At 34.8% G+C, this 20,489-nt stretch overlaps 1 protein-coding gene across 4 annotated transcripts in view; it reads right to left on the bottom strand.

The window, feature by feature from the left end:
- ADGRL3 (adhesion G protein-coupled receptor L3) overlaps positions 1–20,489 on the bottom strand; it is a 601,096-nt gene that overhangs the window by 131,252 nt on the left and 449,355 nt on the right. For all 4 annotated transcript variants that reach the window (XM_027836482.1, XM_027836484.1, XM_027836486.1 and 1 more), the window contains 4 exons: positions 18,684–18,867; positions 17,609–17,731; positions 13,076–13,284; positions 12,223–12,399 (listed from right to left, as the gene is read on the bottom strand). In XM_027836482.1, coding sequence (XP_027692283.1) covers positions 12,223–12,399; positions 13,076–13,284; positions 17,609–17,731; positions 18,684–18,867 — 693 coding nt within the window. The remainder of the gene's footprint in view (positions 1–12,222; positions 12,400–13,075; positions 13,285–17,608; positions 17,732–18,683; positions 18,868–20,489) is intronic.

The raw sequence follows: 20,489 nt of genomic DNA, 5'->3' as shown, positions 1-20,489 counted from the left end.
TTCATTGCACAGGTAGGGGACTATGTTCATGGAATATTGTATACACTATCAGTCAGTGAGTTGATTTTGGTGAACTTTTTTCCTTTTCTTGTAAAATCATAGTTATAAGGGGAGAGGGAGGCATCTATACAGAAATGAATGTGATACAAAAGCAAAGGGTGTCGCTGACTACCCGTCATAATTTCTACTTGTATAGGTGAAAGAGAACTGGATTGGTGAGCCAGTCAACAAACAATTATTAAGTTCCTATTACTTGCCAAGTACTGTGTTAAGCTCTAGGGACACAAAGAAAGGTAAAAGATAGTCCCTGCTTTCACGGAGCTCACACTCTAATGGGGGAAACAACATGCAAGTAACTATATACAAGCAAGTTATATCCTGGACAAATTGGAAATAACCAACAAAAGGAAGGCACTTGAACTGAGAGGGTTAGAGAAAAGCAAAAGATAGGATTTTATTTATTTATTGTTTGTTTTTATTTTAAAGGCAATGGGGGTTAAGTGACTTGCCCAGGTTCACACAGCTAGCTAGTAATGGTCTGAGGCCAGATTTGAACTCAGGTCCTCCTGATCCAGGGTTGATGCTCAATCCACTGCACCACCTAGCTGCCTCAAAAGATAGGATTTTAGCTGGAATTTGAAGGAAGCCAAGAAGCAAGGGGGAAGAGATAGGGAGGTCTTTTGGATTCAGAAGACCTGGGCTCCATTCCCAATTTTTTTTTTTTTAGGCAATTGGGGTTAAGTGACTTGCCCAGGGTCACAACAGCTAGTAAGTGTCAAGTGTTTGGTCTGAGGCTGGAATTTCATTCCCAATTTTACTAGTTACTAGATGTATGTTCTGTCAACCTCTCTGAACTTCGGTTTCCTGATTGGTAACCTCTAAAATCCATTAAAAAAAATCTAAGATTCTACTTACTTTCGGATTAATTTAATTTACCTTAATTTAGGATTCCTAATATACTTTTTACCTTTATATTGGAATTCTTTAGAAATGTTTATTCTCAGGATGGCCCAGTAGCTTTTTAGATAGTTCTGTTACTTTTGCTACTTTTAGGCTTGAGGCTTCCATGATAAATACTTCAACTGAATTCATTTTACTCAACGTAATCCCACAAAATATTGAAGATTTCATAGGTAAATGGCAACGAGCTGGGTCTAGAGATATAAAGATGAAGTAATAGCAAGGGTCCAGAAATACACACACACACACACACACACACACACACACACACACACCCCCCTATGTGTCATTCAAAGGTAGAATGTGATAACGGTAAAGAAAAGATCCAGAAAAACTCTGTCTACTTTACTTTTCATTTTTCTCACTGCTGTAATTAGAACTTTTCTGTCCTTTTAGGCTGTTGTTCTTTCTCGGTTTAGCTATGGGAGTAAAGCTCTTCTTTGTCCTTGTATTCTGCATGGTTCAAACTGAACGCACAGAGAAAATGTGGCTATCCAGCACCCTCCCTTTTCACTTTTGTCCAAAAAGAGTTGGCATCATTTTATTGGCTGATGGACGCACGAGTCGATGTCTCCTCCAATGCATTCCTTATAAGTCTCCAGCTCAGGTTGTTTAGCACACAATAGAAAGAGTCTACTCCCCTCTGCTTCTTCAAGGATTAGTGACAGCTAGCCAAACTGGCTTCTCCTGACATTGCCTTTTCAAAGGACTAAAACCTCTTTTGAACAATTTCAAACATTTTTTTACATGAATACCAGAACAAAGCAACAGTCATTGAACATTCAGAACAGTAGCTTTTCTGCCCCACAGAAGGCAAGAGACAGAAAAAAAGAATGAATTTTAAAAGACTAGACACAAAGTTAGAGAGCTGTGATTGAATCTTTGCCCTTTGGGAAATTTCTCTCTCCTTCAATGGATCCTCTTCTTTTTCCTGTCCTGCTAATATAGACAATTCAATGGGTTCTGTGCTGTCCTCTTGTGTTTCTTCACTCCCCCCCTTTCGGATCAACTACCATACTTTCACATACTACCTTGACATGGATGACTCTCAACTACTCTCTGTCTCACCGAATCAGAGAAACTCAGAGTTTTGAAGCACCCCAGAAACCACCTCGTTTCCAATCCACACTTGAGCAAAAATCCTTTCTCCAATATACCTGACCTGGTTAAGTGGTTATTCAGGCTCTACATCAAGATTTCCAGGGATGGGTAACTCACACCAAGAGGGAACCCATTTTGCTTTTGGACAGTTCTAATAGTTTGGAATATTTTATTTATGTACTATAAAAATCTGCTTCTCTTCTTACTGCTTCTGGTTCTTCCCCAAGGGCCAAGTAAAGCAAGTGTGAACCCTCTCCCATATTAGAAACCTTCAAATCCTTGAAGCCACCTCTTGTACCTTCCTTCTTTAGGCTGTACATCCTGATTTCTTTCAAGTGAATGGCATGATTTTAAGTCCTTTCCCTATCCTGGTCACCCTCCATGAATGGGCACCTCCATGCCAAAGCCTTTCCAGAAGGTGCTACAAACTAAATTTCATACACTAGATGTTCTCTGACTAGGGCACACTGCAGCAGAACTATTATATATAAAAAAGCACCAAAACAGGAAGCCTATCACTGAATCTGAGAGATAATATACTAGATCAAAGAGACATCAAAACTAGGTGTCCTTCACTCTGAGTCATGCAGAGATTAAGTGTTCAGATCAAATATCTCCAAATCTCCTTGACTGGTTAACTGGTTAATCACACTATTACAAATAAAATCTAAGCTGCCCTGGGCTATTTTTTCACTTTAGCTCATCAGCAGCAAATGCATAGATAGGTTTGTGGAGTACAATGGATCAGAACCAGAGTAGGGAACAGAACTTTCTGGGACAGAGTTTGATTCATGAGGAGCTTTAATCCACAAGTGACCCTCTACATTTGCCAGAGAAAACTCTCAGGATACCCCAGTATAGTGAGCTCACAATTCGGTACAGGAATGAATTTTAATTTTACCTATCAACCCATGTATATCCTCAGCACCAGGAATTGGACCCATTCAGAAGCACAAGTGCTAAAAATCCAGCAAGAAACTAGAGGCATAAGGATACAGAAAAACAAAGAGTTAAGACAAAATCTTCAGGATATCTGATTTATATGTCTAGAGTCCTGGGCAAAGTACATCCTAGACACTGCCCACTAACATGATTGTCCAACCCCTAAGAGCATAATCTACTACAAAGTACTTTCTCTCATCCAGGTTCTAGTATGCTTGGTGGACTCCTAGATCACAGAATTTAGAACTGGAAGGGACCTCATCTAATACAATTGCCTCAGTAGCAGAACCTCTTTTTTATTCTCCCATTATTCAAATTCAATAAACTTTTAACCAATTTGCAATTCTTTTTCATTTTAAATCTTCAACGCTTTTTAAATTCCTTTTCATTTGACTAGACATCATGAAGGTCCTTTCTAGCTCTAAAATGTTGTTATTCTTTTGGATATATCTATCTATATCTTTAAAGAAAACAAAAGGGAAAAGCAATTGGACTAGACCAAATTTACACACAGAAGATTCATACTGGATATGACACAATTTTGAGGACACTGAGAGATTGATTTTCAAAAGATCTGAAGGAGAACAAAATAATAAAGACCTGGGGTGGGGGGGGGGAAGCCATAGATATTATTACTACTGAAAAAAAAAAGTGATTGAGAAAACATCAATAATTACTGAATCATATGCCTACTGTCCTATGTGTATTAAATATAACTTATAATTGTGCATATATCTTATCTTCCCTACTAGACTATAAGCTCCTTGAGGTGGAGACCACTTCCTATTTACTCTTACATTAGCACCCAGTACAAGGCCTGGCAAAAGAGCTTAATAAATGTCCGTTAACTATTGTTGAATTTGTGAAGTTTAAGTAAAATTTAATTATTCATAAGCTTCAAAAAAATAGTTATTAATATCCCATCTGTAAATAATATTCTACTGGATAGAGTACTTCTAATTTCATTCTTCCCAAGAGGACTTTTCTAGTCCTAAAACATAAAAGTTATAGAAAAAGGCCCCAGAGAGAATAAACATTTAAAAAAAATAAGGCTTTTTTTTGTTTATAGTATAATGCATAGTTATTATTGGCACTTCTATCAACTCAGGCTACAGAAACTCTTGGTAAAGGGTTCTGAGTAATAATTTGCATTTGTAGACTGCCAAATCCAACTGAGCTTTCATCTATCTGTTCTCACACACGACATGCAAATATTGGACAGATATTTGTGTGTCTTTAAAAAAAGTATTTTTTAATGAATTTCTCATAAAGCACTTTTTGTTGCTGCTCATTTGTTTTGTTTAACAATATTTTTGTGGAGAGCTTTATCATATGAACACTCACTTTAAGACAGTGTAACAGAGCTTTTTTACTTATTTTATGGTCTTGAAACACATTAGGGCAAAACTCTCATTTTCACTGTTAACTTGTCTAAAAATTATGAAAATAGCACATTTTATAGGGTACTTTATATGATATATTAAGCATGCTGAAAGTTAGCAGTTTGATAACCAGTGATTAAGCATGGCAATTTTATACCTGTCATGGGATTTCGATGGTCATTATTCCTATAGTTTTCTTAACAAGGTATTATTTTTGCTACTTTTCTGAACAGATGTGTCATCATATTTTAGTCAGCAGCTGAATCTAGTTCTCTTTTAATTGCCATTTGTAGGAATTAATCAGTGTGGATTTTTTAGTTAAGAATTTCTAGATTAACATTTGCTGGCATTTGTAACTGTAAAAAATTCATGATGATGTGTAACATCTCACCTGAAAAAGCTCATCTGGGGAATGAAATAAACCAACATGACTTCATGTATTTATTTATAAAATTCCATTGAGTTTGCCTAGCATGGAAGAAATGATAACTCATTTTCCAACTTCTGAATAACGTTAATTAGAGCCAACACCTCCTAAAAAGTGGGGGTTGCCTGCATAAGGCTTTTTGATGGGGAGGGTTTGGGAAAGGGAAGAAAATAATTGGAAAGGTGGCAATATAGAAATGAAGAAGTATAAAGATACGCTGAGTTCTTTTAGGTTCACTGAAATTTAGGAATCCATCTATAGCAAATACACAGTGGATTAAGGCAAATTAATGTGGCTCTGGGGTCATTTAATTCTTATATAGTCAGTGTATTAAAAACAAAATCTTTCTTCTCGATTGAGCAGTCTTCCCTGTTCAACTAGGAATTGATCCCACAAACTCCTGTCGAAAACCCTTAGATAAATCACTACTTGTCTGGTCAGTAATTGATATTTTCCACCACTTAAGACAGAGATATATAGCTACACTGATTAAGAAACTAGACGTCTATCAATCACAGAAGGAATGAGCCAGAGCTTTACCTCACTATTCTAATAATTAAAATACAATCCATAACTCACGGGACTTCTAAAGAATTCTCTTTATACAATAGCACATAACCTTAATCTCCTACTAAGAATACATACATTTGTACCCTTAAGTGGCTATAATTAAAACTCCATAATTTTATAATGGTTTTTATGGGGTTAAAAGAAGCACTGTCCACATTAATCTTTACTCAGAGGTAATAAGTGATTACATAGAACTGAAGGGAATATATTCCACTATAGACAGGCAGAATAGTTTAATATTTTAAACATTTCCCCTTAAAAACTGAAGTCCTTCAGTTTAATTATGACTTCATCAATAAACTAGGAAGACCAAATAAGAAAATATACTTTAGGAATCTACTAATTCATGAGGAAGGCAGAACTGGAAGATGCAGAGGGAAATTTGTTTTTGATAAATGGGAAAAACAAACAAAGAGCTACCCAAAAGAAGAATGGGCTATCTGTCTGGTGTACTGGATACCCCCTCACTGGAGTTATTCAAGTAACAGCCTGATAGATACTTGTCAAGTATGTCATAGAGATTCATGTTCAGGTCCATACTGAACTATATAGCATGTGAAATTCATTTCAACTCTAAAGATTCAGTGAAGAACTGACCAGTGTGATAGCCATGCTTTGAAAAATCCTGGTATAGAATATCTAATGATTTCCACATTGAAAAGACACATTGCATACCTCAAATTTTAGCCTGCATTTTTCCCACTAATATTTCTTTGTGAACTGAAAAGTATTTCAGATTAAAGCCCAAATTTCCAAAAGTCAGTTCTTTCATGTATAACCTATCATTTGCTGGGGGAAAGAGACCTTTTTTCCCTCTTATCTCTGACAAGTGGTAACATATAGAAACAATATGAACCTGAACCTGATAGAATCAGACACCAATCTTTACCTTAAATTCAAATCCTTAATACTTTATTGACACAAAATGTTTTTAACTTGTAAAAATTGCTATTCTTAGCTAGTTAAGTAGGGTTTTCTATTGAAATTATAAAGTTGTCAGAATTTCACTGTTCTATGAGACAGATTGGAAATTCACTTGTTAAAGTAAGAAGTAGATAGGTTTAGTACAAAGTATTAAGCAACACAAATCACCATAGATGAAGGATATCCATTCTGAAATATTTGTTAACAGGAGAGGAGAAAGAGACAGTATAAAGTAAGTTGCTTTCTCATAACAAGTAATCAGGATAATTCATAAGTACTTTGCCTGAAGGATCAGCCTTCTTACATAAACTATTTTCTCATACTTAAAATGAAATACAGATAATTTTAAGCCATTTTTATTCAAAGAGACTTCTTTTTGGTCTTTCTCAATTAATAAGATTAGACTGTTCCTAGTCCTCTCAATGAAATTATCTGAGTGTAATAAGACATTATCAATTTGCCATTAATGTTCCCTAAAAAATAATGCCAATTGAGTGGCTCTGCCTTATTATAAGGTAAACATCAAATACAATTCAATTCAATAAACAGTTATTAAGCACTTACTATGTGCTAGGTACTGGACTAAGTATCGGAGATACAAATTATAAGAGAGTCCCTGTCTTCAGGGAGCTTACAATCTAGTGGGGGAAGACAACACACAAAAGGAAGCTGAAAGTGGTGGGAGTAGGGGGGTGGATAGAAGGAGACCAGGAGACACATATCTCTGGGGAGTCAGAGCTCCTGATAGAAAATGCACTTACAGGGAGGGTTGTGAGCCTTGTATAAAGGAGGCCTTTGGGATGAGTTTAGTGCTCTGTCCTTTAGTCCTCTGATCAGAGAGGAGAGGCACTGTGGGTTAATTGAGTAGGTGCTGACTACCAAAACCCGAGTCAATGACTGCAATGTAGTTGCAAATATTTAATTAACTTATCATTTTAGTTGCCTAGATACAGATTTCAGAATAGAATAAAAGGGAGAACTCTTCCTTGGCCTTAGAATTTTCTTCAACTATAATGAAACCTGACTAAATTGAAGTGAATAGAAGTTTGAGACAGATAAATGGTGGATGGCATTTAATGAAAAGAAGAAAAAAATTAAACTGCATATGGTAAGGGAGCTCACAGAAGTAGGACCTCCCTCACACAGTGTTAGAATGTTTGGGAATATACTGATGATCACAACTGGTTTCTAACCTTAATATAATTATGGATCTGAGATCTCATTAGTCAGTCTGAATGCTCTGTCTTCAGTGGTATGGTGTATGGCATGAGACCCTCTTATCCTACCAGATTCTTATTCAAGTCTTATATTCCAATAAAAGTATGGTAGATATGCATCTTATTATTTTAATGTTTCAAAAACAGGAGTGTAGCACTCAGACTGCCTTCTTGTTTTCCTTTACTCTAACTTTTCTGGCCACACATGTCCCTGGTTAAGTCTTTTATATCATTTCTTATGAACACTTCATCTCTAATAATATGTTGTAGCTTTCTTTCACCCATTATGCATATTTAAACCACCTCAAAAGACATTTGCCATTAAATCTGTTCTGAGATTGTGGAATTCTATGGTTTGTTGTCATAAAACACTATCAGGAATATCATGGTATTTAAAAAAAAATAAGTCAGCTCCTTGGGATCACTGGAAGAATTACATGGAGTAGTAGAAGTTCCCCAATTGGAGAAGAACAAATGCAGTCCTGATTATTAAAACAAGGAAGATAATGCAATCTTCAAACCATAGGACTGTGAGTTTGACTGCTTCCTAGCAACATTCTATAGCGAAGGGCACCATGATCCACAGGCTAAATGTATTACCCATGAGCTAGGAATGAATTTTTACATTTTAAATAATGTATTGTATTTTACAATGTAAAAAAAAAAAAAGACAAAACTTACTAGCAGTCCCTATGGAAAAAAAGGCAGGCCAGATTTGATTCTTTTTGCTATAATTTACTAACCCATCAAGACCATAGCATCACATAAATGGTTAGTGAAAAATCCAAAAAGGGAGCTATGATTACAAAAATTCAATAGGGCTTCATCAAGAACAGTCACTCCAGACTAACTTCATTTCTTATTTTTCCAAGGTTAAAAAATGATAGATAAGGATAACACGGAAATATAATTTACCTAGAATTTAGCAAAACATTTGACAAAATATCTCATGCCACTTTTTTAGACATGAAGATGGGCTAGATAAGTGCTGAATTAGATGCATTCAGAATTACCTAAAGAGAAGAGATAAATCTCAATTAGTGTGAATAAGAAATCTCCTAAAGTGGGTACATTATTCAAATTTGCACTGCATATTTCCAATTGGATTAGAACCAGCCACTATATCTTATGGGCAGCTAGGTGGCACAGTGGATAGAGCACTGGGCCTGGAGTCAGAAAGACTCATCTTTATGAGTTTGAATCTGGCCTCAGAAACTTACTAGCTGTGTGACCCTAGGCAAGTAATGAGCTGGAGAAGGAAATAGCAAACCATTCCAATATTTTTGCCAAGAAAACCCCAAATGAGGTCATGAAGAGTCAGGAACAACTGAAATGACTCAACAATAACAACACTATAGTTTACATAATTGTAATTCTAATAGTAGAAATTTTAATATACGTAACTATTCCCAGAGAGTCATTATTCATACTCATTGGGACCTACTTGTAGTCAAAAAAGGTTGCTCATCAATATGGAAGAAGCTCTCCTGTGGAAGGCTGCAGAGATTTGTTATAGTTTTCAGTGATTTGGATAGAGGTATGGGTGGCATGCTTAGGAAATCTGCCGATGAGGTAAAGGTAGGGGACATATCTAACAGGTTGAATGAGAGAGGCATAAGCCTAAAAGATCTTCCCAAGTTAGACTACTGTCCACATAGACTAAAAAGACTTAATAAGGACACAAATAAAATATTCTTCTAGGATAAAAAAAAAACATACAGACATACACACAACTTTAGCAGTAGAAGATGGAGAAGTCACAGCTACAGAACATGCTCTTCATCTAGAAATGACTGGGGATGGGAGTGGGTCTTAGAGGCCAAAAATTAATAGTGGTTAATCGTGTTTGAGCAAAAAAAAGAACATAATTTTAGTCTGAATTAAGAGATTCATAGGGTCCAGAACTAGGAAAGTGATATAGTCTGCCCTGGTCCGATCACATTTATAGTTTAGTTTTGAGTATTACCTTTTTGGAAAGACATCAATAAACTATAGTACATTCAGAGGAGAATAATGGAAATAGGATGGTGAAAGTTCTCAAATTCATGCAACATGCATAACAGTTGACGTAAATGTAGATGTTTAGTCTAGAGAAAACAATATTTTTGAGGTCAGGTCAAGAAGCATTTGTTGAGTGCTTACTATGTTCCAGGCAGAGAGAATACAAATATATGCAAGACAGAAAGACAGTTCTTGCCCTCAAAAAGCTTACATTCAAGCATAAATGGGAGTTGAAAAGGAAAGGTAGGGGTGAGGTAGGAAGGGAGGAAGAAGAATTCTAGAAGTCAGGTGCACATCTGGGAGAAGAGTGAAGGAGTAAACATGGTTGACTTGGCCACTCCCTCAAAATGGAGGGTCCTGGAAGAGGCAATGTAATTATTCTGAAGTATTTAAAGGGCTAGCATGTGGAAGCAGTATTAGTCTTGCTTCTGCTTGGCACCAGCAATGAAACTAAGATCAAAGAGCAGAAGCTACCAAGATACTTGACATAAGAAAAAAACATCCTAACAATTATAGCTATCAAAAAGGAGAATGGGCTGCCCACAAAATAGGAAGTTCCTCCTCACTGAAGGTCTTTAGGCAGTGGCTAGATTGTTTGTATTCTTGTTCGCCTGAGGATTAGCTTTAATGGCGTTATAGTCCCTTTCAGCTCTAGGATTTCTGAACTTTTTCATCAGTAAAATAAAATATTAGACTAAATGATCTAGGGACACATAATACCCCCTGGAAATTTATAGGATACATGAAACAAACGAGTTATTAGAAAAAGGTGCCCTTTTAATAATAAAAACAAAAACAAATTTTGAAAATACTTCTAGAAGCTTATTTAACTTGCATAATTTTCTCACTTGTATTTTTTCCCTAAAATAAGTGATTCCCATTAAAATATGGCAAACTTTGGTCTGGAGTCAGAGAACATGATATTTAAAAAGAAGAAGGGATCCAACTATAAGTTTAGAAGTATAACAACCCAATATTTGATATTCCTTAAATATTAATTACCTAGGAAAGAACCACCTTTTTTGAAAATGAAAAGTTTTCTGGCAGAAATGAGGTTTTGAATAACATTTTACAACATATTCCATAATAAATTCAAAATGGATATAGGATCTAAATTTTTAAAAATATATCCTAAAAAAAATTTGTAGAGATGCTGGTCATGTGACTTTAATAGCTATGAGTAAAGGGTAAATTCTTAACCAAATGAAAGAATCAATTGTAAAAGATAAGATTATTTTGATTTTATGAAATTGAAATTTTATACAGTATTTGTACAACTGTACAAATTTATACAATAAATTTATCTAGGATAAAAAGAGAAATAAAATAGTGAACTGGGGAAAAAACTCTTTTAAAAAAATCAAATATCTGTGATAGGGGTCTGATATCTAAGATTTATAGGAAACAAATATAAATTTTTAAGACCAAAACCTATTCTTGAATAGATAAATACAGAGTAAGAACAAACAGGTCTCAAAAAAAAAAGAATTGTAAACAATTAACAATTCCATTAAAATCAATGAGTAAGAGAAATGTAAATCAAAACAACCCTGAGGGTTTACCCAAAACTCATAAAATTGGCAAAGATCACAAAAGATAGAAATTATCAACATTGGAGGGGTTTTGGAAAGATGGACCACTAAAATTGTTGATGGAGCTATGAACTGGTACAACTTTCTTGAAAATAATTTATAATTATGCAAAGAAAATAACAACAATGACTATACTTTTTGATAACTGGGAAGGATCCAGATGGAAATGTAACTGATATAAAAAAAAGTTATCAATAAAAATCCATTAAAAAAGGAAAGTTTCTTAAAAAGTTCTTTGATAATGTTCTGAAATCTTAACTAATGGATATTGCTTCATACTCATTTTGTTTTATAACAAATGATTCTTGTAAAATAAATCAAACTTTAGTATACAAGTTAAAGAATGACATATTTGAAAAGAAGTAGAGAGAGATGCCACAGAAAGAATATAAGATTAAGCCTGATATTCTATAAAATTGATCCCACCATCAGGAATAACATAGTGATGAGCAAAATAATTAAACGATTCTATTGAACAAAAACAACTAGCCTTTTAAAATACTCATCAAACTGTATAAATTTTTACTAAATTTTTTTAAATTAAATAATGCTGTTATTCAATATCCTTTTACCTATAATTTCTGCCAACAGCCTTATTCATTCAGAAAACAACTAAGATATCACTATTTTATCTTACATACCTAAGGATCCTTTAGATAAACAAAAACATTGTTGGATGATTCAGGGAAGAGAGTAACAAAATTGATAGTAAATATGGAGAACCTCTTTAGGTAAAGCTTATAAAACTAGGGGTATTTATTCTGGAAAACAAAATGCTTGAGAAAACAGAGGAAAGTGGCTTCCTCAGCACCAGTTTTCTAATTCATGAAGAGATCAGATCTACTATGAAGAGAATGAGAGAAGACTATTCAAAGAATCAGCAGAAGAATACCAGTTAGACAATTGAAAGAAATTCCTGAACAGAATAGTGGGAAAAAGTAGATCACACAGTGATACATTCCTGATTCCTCTTTGGAAAGCCAACATCAAGGATAGTATGGACTCTTGTATTGTGATTAAGATGAAATCTCTGAATATATAATGGATCAGATGGCATTATAATGTTCTCTCTAGCCCTATCATTCTATTGTTTTGTAGTATCTTACCTTAACTTCCACATGTGCCATCAATACAGCAAAGTTGGTTAGGTGATTACAAGAGCACGTAGTGTGTGTCTTATTTGTTGTCAGGAGGCGACAGCCCTGTGTTGACCAATAGCCTGTCATTGTGCGCTTGGAGTAGCTCCAGAATGAACAGTTAGGGTTGAAATTTTCCTCAGATTGCTATAAGGAAGAAATTTTCAAAGCAAATAACTTTTAAATGATATAAATTAAGAGGACATATTCCAAATCCAACTTCTTACCCTAAGGATTCTGGTTTTGTTTGAAGTATTTTTTTTAAGTGGTATTCATCTAGTCCAAGATAAATGGGATCATTTATTTTTCTAATACCAGATTAGATCTATTTTATTGATTTATTACAACTACAAACAAATTTTAATGTCTTAGTACTATGTCCACTCATTTATGTGCAAAGTAGAGAATTAATTGCTCTTGGCAATTAACTTTGGTATTAATATCACACAGTCATGAGAAGTTTATCTTCTTTTTCTGAAGTCCTACCATATATATACCATTCATAAGAATTATAATAAAATAATTTTCTATACGTTTTCCATATTTTTAGCTTTTTCTTTTAAAAAAATTTATTAGCCAAATTAATGCTCAACTAATTTTTCTGATACAAAATGTAAAAGAAACAAGTCCTCCCCAAAATAAACACCCTAAGGGAAAAAAAAAGATTCAGCAGCAGTATCATCCATAGCTACTGATTTGTCAAAGAGTATAGAATAAGAGAAATCAAAAAAGCAAATTGAATTTTAAAATTAGTTTTGTAAGGGAAATAAAAATGTGAATAAACTGGATAATCAAAATAAATTTACATGTGCTATTATCTTACCTTGATATGCTTAACAGTAAACACTACTGGATCAGCCAAATAAACTTTATTACTGAACTCTTTGTTTATTGCTGCTGTAATAACAGGGGAATTGACGATGACAGAATGATTGGTGGACATGGCCTCTGTTCCCAACTTCATACTGGCATTCTCCGTGGACAAATAAGGCCCCAAGTTGTTATACAGGACAAAAGCCACTCTGATCTCTCCTAAAATAGATGTGAATTTGAATCAAAGGTTGGGTTCAAATGTGGATTAATATATTTGGTCTAATGAGTTTTACCAGATTTAATTATATTATAATCATCTTTAATTTTATCAGTATTTTTGCAACTAAAAACAAACTTTAAAAGGCTTCAATTTGCTTAAAGTTCAGTTATTTCCTCTAAACTCTATTTGTTAAAAAAAAATTTCAGCTTTTAACAATCACTTTTGCCAAACCTCTTTAGGAAATCTGTGCAAGGGAAAATAATTGATATCTTAACATAAAGGAAAAATAAACTAGTATCACAAAATGTTTTACTGCCAGTGACTCCTTCCTTAATGCCCATTTAATCTACTAAAATTATTCATTCCAAAGTCACCTACAAACACAGGATCACAGAGTTAGAGCTAGAAGAAGCCTTAAAGGTCATTTAGTCCAATCCGCTCATTTTACGCATGTGGAGGAGTTCTGGGGATGTTAAATGTTTTTCCCAGTATCAGAGAGTTAGTAATCGACAGGCGTGAGCTTTGAACATTAATCCTCCGGATACAAATCCAGCTAATGACAATGCCCAGGACAAACTCTCAGTTTGTACTACACTGCCTCACCAGCAATATAAGCATGCGGAAATAGTAATAATTCTTTCTTCTCCAATAAGTCACTATTTAAGAAAGAAAATATCTGCAGGTACACAGTTGCTTAAAAATGTATAGTACATGCTGACATCTCGGGGGAACAAATGAATAATAGTTGCACTTGTAATGGAGTCTGAGACAAATAATCTATCTGAAATAATTTCTTAACTTGAAATACCGAGTCCTTTCTCTCTTACAGCACAATGCAGGTTGGATATTTTTTGAATTAAACTTCCAATGCTGTGAAACAGACCACACTATCCATTGGGAGTAGAATATGTCCAATAAACAGGTAAAGACATTTTTAAAAAATCAGTTCAATTCAACAAACACCAAGTCCTACACATTTAGGGGACTGTTCCATATAGGCAGGTATGCTGGCTATTTACCTTTTTTTGTCTTTACCACATGCTTATCAGGCAGTATTAAATCACTGAAGTAACAAAAAGTAAAGTGGTTAAATGGAAGCCCTGTCTATACATCAGGCATATCACCACATCTGGAATTCACTCCCTTGCACTTGGAGTTGGGAAGTTGAGGGTTCAAATCCTGCCTCATATATTTACTAGCTGTGTGACCCTGGGCAAGTCACTTAAGCTCTCTGAGTAAGTTTCCTCATTTATAAAATGAGGGGGTCCCTTCTAGCACTAAATCTGTAAGTCTATGATTCTTCTTGAGAGAGAAGTTAGTTTTAGTTTTTAATTCCATTCTGGAGATAGAGTATGGGTTCTTTTATTGATAAAATCTGACAATTTAGTCAAGATACTTTAAATGCTCAAATACATTTTTTAAAAAAAAGCCTTTCCGGGGCAGCTAGGTGGTGCAGTGGATAGAGCACTGGCCCTGAAGTCAGGAGGACCTGAGTCCAAATCCGGCCTCAGACCAAACACTTGACACTTACTAGCTGTGTGACCCTGGGCAAGTCACTTAACCCCAATTGCCTAAAAAGAAAAAAAAAAGTTAAAAAAAAAAAGAGCCTTTCCCACCCAAATTAAAATACAGCTTGGGTCCAAAGACAACACTGTAGCTGCTTTTGGTGGAGATACCAAAAAGTTGGAGTTCAACATTTGGAAAGTAAGGACAACTGAAACATTAATAGTTTTTTTTGGGGGGGGGAATTGGTTAGCATTTAAACTTTAAAATATTCTATAAAATTCTGACAGGATTTTTGTTTTGAAAAAACTTATGGTCAAAGAGAACATTTTTTCCCTAAATGAAGCAAAATAGTTTTTTATTTTAAATATGTACTATAGTAAATAAGACATGGTTTGTTAAAATGGAAATATATTCCATGGATATCCAAAATCAATACAAATAAAAAGCAAAAGGGAGCAAGAAAGAGAAATAGTTTATATGATGGAGAGTGATGGACAAGGGATTCTGAGGATCTTGGCTCAAATTCCAGAATTGTCACACAACCAATATGATGTTGAACAACTCACTTCATCTCTCTAGGCCTCAGTTTCCCTATCTGCAAAATGAAGTCATTGGCCTAGGTGATCTGAGATCACAGGCACGTAGATCTAAGAGATGAAGGAGATCTCAGAGGCTTCTAATTTTACAAAACAGGAAACTGAAGCCCAGAGACATGAAGCCAGTGGCCTAATATCATCACTTAGGGAGCAAGCACCATAGGTAGGATTTGAATTCAAGTCCTCTGATTTCAGAGCCAATGTTCTCTCTCCTGTACCATGTACCTTTTAGCTTCCCTCCAAAGCTAAATCTTTACTCCTATAGACTGAACAAATTTATTAAATCATTCAAACGCTCTGGCCAAATTCATAGCAGTTCTTTACATTAGTTAAATCTTAAAGTTCACATCAAGTACAAATTACCCTAGCTCTTTCCCTCTAAGCTTTTAAATCATTTTTTAAAAAATGGTTTATTGTTTTGTGGGTTGCATAGGGAGGTTAGAAAGCTTAAATGTCTCAGTAACATGAGTTGGGTAGAAATAGAATAAGGTTCTAGGGTAAAAAGCTCAGCCCTGACTTCAATACAGACATCACAAAATTGAGTGATTTTTATATATGCTGCCAATTACATCTATAGAAACTAGAAAATAATTGGTTACACATGAGTATTTTGGATAGGGCAATCACTGTGACCTGAGCAACAAAACACTGGTGGGAATATTATAATCTTTTTGCTTATTAGTGATGATATTCCTTGGTAGTGAAGTTTTACCTATATTCCATTCCATAGGTAACCCTATTTCATTGATCATAGGCACAATACTCTTCTCCAATCTGTCAATCAGTAACCTTTATCAAGCACTATGTGCCAGGCTTTATTTTAAACACTGGGGGTACAAAGAAAGGCAAAAATATGGTGCCTCCTCTCAAGGAGCTCACATTCTAATGGAGGACACAACATGAAAACAATTATATACATACAAGATATCTGTATCTATGCATAGAAATATACCTAATAGATAGGAGGTATTATTAGTCACTCTGGCTGAGATAATAAGTGGAAGAACACAACTATATAACTGCAACGAATATACTCAGAGTAATATTTCCTACAAATAGAGATATCCTCACAAAAGGATAAGTTAAATAAAAAAAGAGGAGAAAAAAGAAAAGGAAGAAAAGAGGGGAGAGAAAAAGTCTTCTAGATTTGGATATGGAACTAATCAAGACCCCTGTGTATCCCTACAAAATATGACCAATCCATTACTCAATAAGCACTTATTAATAAGCACCTTAAAAGTAACGTACTTAAAAAATTAGATACTATGAAACAGCATTTAATTAAACACTAAACTGTGTTGAATAAATTAAAAATTACATCTAGCCAAAGGGCCTGAAATAGGTAAAAAGAGTTTCACAGAGGAGTTAGGGTTTGAAAAAGATGATAGGGTAAATAGGCAGAGGGGTTGGGTCAGGATACATACGGATGGGGAAGGAACATGGTGTTTTCAGATGGCCATTTTGCCATCTGCCCTGCTGTGTCCTATTTATCTTCCTCTTTGGGAATAGACTTTCAAAAATCATGCATGACCCAGGACTTGGGGCAGTTAATCTAACACTCAGCCCCGGACCTGTTGCCTTGGTACTGAGCTATCCTGATTAGTTAGGAGGTTAGTGCAAATCTATGGAGCCTATTCTATCTAGTTGTCCCAAGACCAGGATGTGGTTCACATTCCATTCAGCTGTCTAGCTGAAGGAATTTTGCCATCTTCTTTGTTACCACAGTGTTAACCTCCCTTTACTTCCTGCTCTTGGAATAGTAATTGAAACAATGTTACCATGGTTTCAGGAAAGGATATGCCAATTGGTTGTTGTATAGATCAATTCATCATCTCTCTTTCTCCCCAAACCAAAAATGCCTTCCCTGATGACCCCTTTCTTATATGTGTTGTCTCCTTTTACTAGAATATAAGCTACTTGAGGGAACTGACTGACTCACTTTAATTGTATTCCCAGAACTTATCATAGTGCCTGGTACTGAGTAAGTGCTTAATAAATCCTTTTTTTAAAAAACAATTTTTTACTTAATTCATTCATTCATAGCACAGTGAGAATACTGGCTTGACTGAGATAATAGTTAAGTTTTGGAGAGTAGTGGGAAAGTTAGAGTGAAAAGGTAGCCAGACTGTAAAGACAGGTTAAGTAAGGAATAAATGAATTAACTAGTGATGACGAGAAAATTAATTCCAAACATCAAAAAAAAAAAAAAAAGCTAACCTACCATTTCGGCCATTTTGTTTCAGGGTATTTGCAGAAAGCTGAATAGTACTTCCATGTCCCATGTTTTCTGGAAATTTTAGATCTTCTAAATTCCCTTCTGTACTCAGCCTTGCAACTTCCAATTCTGTTAACAGGAAAGCATCAGGACAAGCTCAATATACACTGAGAAATAGTATTTTTAAAATTACCTTAAAGAAATATTTGCTGAAATAATATAAAACACTTTAAAGATATAAACAAAGGAATTATGAGAATTTATATATAATTTATCAAACTCTCCAATGGCTTTTATTTATTTACAATGTACTTGCCCTCACTCATACTCAAATATAATTTTTGGAAAAGCAATAAAAGTCCATGATATCAGAGAAATGTATAACGTTAGCAAGAATTCACGAGCCTCAATGATAAAATATACTCTGGAAAGAAAAATTTTGTAAAAATTGCATTTTTTGCCACTGTCTAGAAAAATAATCTAAACATATTTCTGTTTGATAAACAAGTAAAACAAAAAATAACCTATAAATTATTTCTGCCTTGTTGAAAGGCATACTTTCATTTCATATTTTAATCTCAAAAGCTAAAATCAACTTAATTAAATCCTATGAAATTGTCAGCTGTCTCCCCATAAACAATTAAAAGCCTCAATTTTTTTGTGATTAAAATACCACATAATATTTATATAATTTTATTGTCTTTCTAAGGTTAATACCTATATTTTGAATCAATTTCAAGAAATGCCACTTCTCATCTAATCAACCAAACTTCTATTCTAAAAAAGGAAGAAATGTCTTACAGAATACCATATCTATAACATATAATTAAGTTCCTTCACTTGAGATTGACCTTATTCCACCATGCCCAATTTCAGAATGACTTGAAGATTCTTTATCTGAAAATGAAAGTCTTTTTTTTTTCCTTTGAATAGTCATAAGCAATCACCACCAACCATAGAAAATCAACCATATAAAACCAATGGAAAAAAGCACCTGTTGGCAAACCTATGGGATATCTTTTCTCTCGCTTTCCCAGGAGGAGGGAGAAATTGGATCTTCTTAATAATAAGGATCACTTACGAATATTGTTTGTGTTTTCCCTGACTATGTCTGTCTTCAAAAGGTTATCGGCCAACACAAAAGCACTTTCCTCCACAGTGTCAAGTAACATGGTGGCTGCACGTAGCTGATCACTTGTTGTGAGGTCTCGCCATGCATTCAAAGCCTGTGGCTGGAGCAGGTTGTTAACTGTCTCAACCATTGCCTGCAGAGAGGAAGAACAGAATGACAGAGGTCTCTAGTGAGCCCACATGAGCTGTCAGACATCTGAGAGTACATGCTACCCAGCAAGCAGGGCACAGCAGTCAGCACGACTACAGCATTGTCCTATCTTCCCCTGTGACATGCTACAACAGAAGGACTCATTATTTTCTACTGTAAACCCCATTTGAGTCTTTGCTAGGCAGGGGGAAAACCTGCTTGTATTTTGAATGACAATAAAAAAAAGTCATGCTAGATTCCTAGAATTGATAGCTCATGCTTCCACATGACTGTGACCCACTAAACCTAGAGTATGCTTTAAAATTGTGAATTTTCAGATTGAGGGAAAGAATTCCTTAAAATAAACCCAGAAAAAAAATTATATTTTCCCCATAGATCCCCATAAAATTGGTGGGTCAATACAATAAATACAACTTAAAACAAGGACTACAGAGACAACACTTCTAGATTCCATTTCAGAAAAGATAAGGACTAGCTAAGCATATCAATTTTCTTAGCCAACTAGGAAAATGTTAGAATGGCAAACAATATCAAAGCATGTAAACTACCAGAGGCTCCCTATGTGTTGTATGTCTATAGAAACTTTCTCATGCTATTTACCATTACAAAGGTTCATAAACAGTAAGGCTGTATTATATATAGTGCTCAGGGTTTTTTTTTCTTTCCTTGAAAGAATCAGCAGGTACACTTACATACAGAGACAATTACCACATTTCACATTGCTTCATCCACATTTCTACAGTTGCAAGTCATGTGCTTCCTAAGGTTTGCTTTGAGCTCTAGGTTCGAAACAAAAGTAACCCTTTTGAGGGCTAATTTGGACATATAAAAATTATAAGTTGCAAAAAAAGTAAGATTTATAGTTTTAGGGCAATTATTATTGAATCAACTGATCACTAAGGCTCAAACTGATTAAGAAAAGTTATCTAAAGTTTACTCTGTTCTTGCCAAAAGTAGGATGAGATGATACAACTCATAGCCCTGAAACATTTTCTTCTGGTTGGAGTTTTCTTAGTAACTAACTACAGATTGTTAAAAAAAATATATATGTTTCATAATGAAACACCTTGGTTGCCAATTATCACTAGCTGTAACAACTAATTTGTCTTTTGATAAAAGTTATCGTTCTTGACATTTTTCCAGATGCTGAAAGTCCTGGCCACAAATTGCCACCATCATGCTTTTCTAGAGGATGGTTCCTTAGCTTACCTTTTTAATTCCCTTCCCTTTCCTCTGTCAACAATTTTTATGAAAAGGAACAAAATAAAGAATCTCAAATTGCTTAATTGGTTGGCAGTTTTCACATAGTATTCTTTGGCTGTAGTTTTTTTAAAGCATGCCACATAAGGGTGATGAATGTGTCCCTCTTGGTCATGGAGGGAGATACTTTGAAGGATCCTCTCTTAGGAGAAAGGGAAACACCAAGAAGGAGATGGACAATATAGAAGCGTTTAATATCTATCCTGAAGCCAAGAGGAGACAAGAAACACTCAGAGCAAATAAATATTTTTCCCCTGGGGGCATCTGATACTTTCTGAATCTGGCTTCTGCATTCATAAAAAGAAAAATCTGAATGCATTAGATAGAAATGCCTTTCCTTCAAAG

The sequence above is a fragment of the Vombatus ursinus genome, unplaced genomic scaffold, assembly GCF_900497805.2.
Source record: "Vombatus ursinus unplaced genomic scaffold, bare-nosed wombat genome assembly UNPS02014818.1, whole genome shotgun sequence".
NCBI classification, from domain to species: Eukaryota; Metazoa; Chordata; class Mammalia; order Diprotodontia; family Vombatidae; genus Vombatus; species Vombatus ursinus.
This window is presented reverse-complemented; position numbering and strand designations above follow the sequence as displayed.